Source organism: Miscanthus floridulus, chromosome 16 (assembly GCF_019320115.1).
Source record: "Miscanthus floridulus cultivar M001 chromosome 16, ASM1932011v1, whole genome shotgun sequence".
In the NCBI taxonomy this organism is placed as follows: Eukaryota; Viridiplantae; Streptophyta; class Magnoliopsida; order Poales; family Poaceae; genus Miscanthus; species Miscanthus floridulus.
Window position 1 is genome coordinate 50,404,298 of NC_089595.1, and position 1,967 is coordinate 50,406,264.

The following is a 1,967-nucleotide window of genomic DNA, read 5'->3' on the forward strand; positions in this document are numbered from 1 at the left end:
ATGGCTTGGCCTATGTCTCACTCTTTGTTTCTCAAATTTCCTGTGGAACTTTATTTTCTTGTACTGATTAAATAGTGAGTATTCTTAACTTGGATGGTTGAGTCAGATAGTTTTTGTTTTGGCTATTCTCCTCTGTTACTTATTTTTGTTTCTTTCCACCAAATTTCAAAACATTGTTTTTTTTTTCAGAAAGAGCTAATATCTGGTGATCAGAATGGAAACATACGTGTGTGGGATTTGGCCGCTAACTCATGCAGCTGTGAGTTGGTGAGTCACATACTCATACTCCAGTATTATGGTACTTCTGTGGAAAGGGTAATGCAAGAAAACAATTGATCTATTGGTTCCAATTATTTAGGTACCGGAGGTTGATACTGCTGTAAGATCTCTGACAGTCATGTGGGATGGGAGTATGGTGGTTGCTGCAAATAACCATGGGACATGTTACGTTTGGCGCCTACTTAAGGGTACTCAGGTCAGTCTATTCTGCAAATAACCGTATAAATATAGAGTTTGTGATTTCTGAATTTTTCAAATTATGTTATTTAGACAATTACCTACTTTGAACCTCTGCACAAACTGCAAGCCCATGATGGCTACATTCTGAAGTGCCTGCTTTCACCAGAATTTTGCGATCCTAACAGGTAATGTAATAATGGTCTAAAAGGCTATTTTTCATGGTTCTTCCAGTGTATTATTGTGTCCTCTTGGGTTCCATGTGACATTCTTGGGTTTGTTTGCAGGTATCTTGCCATAGCATCATCTGACCACACTGTAAAGATTTGGAATGTTGATGGCTTCAAGTTGGAAAGAACTTTAGTTGGTAATGTTTGGAGTCTTCTTTTAACAATTCTCCATCTCATACTCATCTTATGTTTCCGAATGAGATCCTGAAACATCACTGGCAATCAACTTCTTAGGCCATCAGCGCTGGGTTTGGGACTGTGTATTCTCGGTCGATGGTGCTTATCTGATAACAGGTATGAACTACACCGTGTTGCCCTCTGCCTTCCCCGATGATTTATCAGTTGCACAGTTAACCGGTCTGTTCTCTCTTGCAGCTTCTTCAGACACCACAGCGAGGCTATGGACGATGTCAACCGGAGAGGCCATCAGGGTGTACCAGGGTCATCACAAGGCCACCGTGTGCTGCGCTCTCCATGATGGGGCAGAATCAGCGCCCTCATAACCATGTTGTGACTGCTTTCCTGTACATACTTTGGATTGCAGAACTTTTTTTCACTCTTAACTTATGACCTGGTAGCGTTTAACGCCCAGTTGTTGAAATGCGGGGCTGTAGCTATATATGCAGCAAGCGGTAGTGTTTAACGCTCTGTTGTTGAAATGCGGGGATGTAGCTGTATATATGCGGCAAGCCTCTGGGGCTGCGTACAAATAATTTGCGTGCTGTTGGTGGATGATTCTGCAGAATTTTAGTGGTACTTCTTTTTGCTCTATGAATTGAATGCAGCAATGGTTACGCATTGAATTTTTGTGGATGTATATATGTATATTTGTGGCGGCCAGATTCGAATTTGAATTATATATATATATATATATATATATATGGTCAGATTTGAATTTGAATTATTTATTTTTTTTGCTGGAAAATCCACTGTAGGGGCGGTTCTTGATTGAACCGCCCTTACAAATACACACAGCAGGGGCGGCTGGTGATACAGCCGCCCTTACAGAAGTCCACTACAGGGGCGGCTGATATTACCAGCCGCCCTTACAGAGGGCACTGCAGGGGCGGCTGAAAACACCAGCCGCCCCTATAGAGGTCACTGCAGGGGCGGCTGAAAATACCAGCCGCCCCTACAGAGGTCACTGCAGGGGCGGTCAGGAAACCGCTCCTACAGAGGCACCCTCTGTAGGAACACCCTGGGAAGGGCGGCTGACGCAGCCGCCCCTACAGAGGCTTTTGAGCCGCCCTACAGTTAATTTCTGTAGTAGTGTACACGCAT

At 43.7% G+C, this 1,967-nt stretch overlaps 1 protein-coding gene across 1 annotated transcript; it reads left to right on the top strand.

The window, feature by feature from the left end:
• LOC136510672 (target of rapamycin complex subunit LST8-like) lies at positions 1 to 1,522 on the top strand. Its single transcript, XM_066505046.1, has 7 exons — positions 1 to 60; positions 190 to 267; positions 359 to 475; positions 550 to 644; positions 744 to 823; positions 921 to 980; positions 1,062 to 1,522. The coding sequence occupies exons 1-7, from the start codon at positions 1 to 3 to the stop codon at positions 1,187 to 1,189; spliced, it is 618 nt and encodes a 205-aa protein (XP_066361143.1). The 3' UTR covers positions 1,190 to 1,522.
• The last annotated feature ends 445 nt before the right edge of the window (positions 1,523 to 1,967 follow it).

What these genes read in the sequence shown, in the direction of transcription:
- LOC136510672 (XM_066505046.1), top strand. Translation starts at nt 1, where the DNA reads ATGGCTTGGCCTATGTCTCACTCTTTGTTTCTCAAATTTCCTGTGGAA. An exon ending in GCCTACTTAAGGGTACTCAG is followed by an intron (nt 476 to 549) that starts GTCAGTCTATTC and finishes TATGTTATTTAG; the next exon opens with ACAATTACCTACTTTGAACC. An exon ending in GAATTTTGCGATCCTAACAG is followed by an intron (nt 645 to 743) that starts GTAATGTAATAA and finishes GTTTGTTTGCAG; the next exon opens with GTATCTTGCCATAGCATCAT.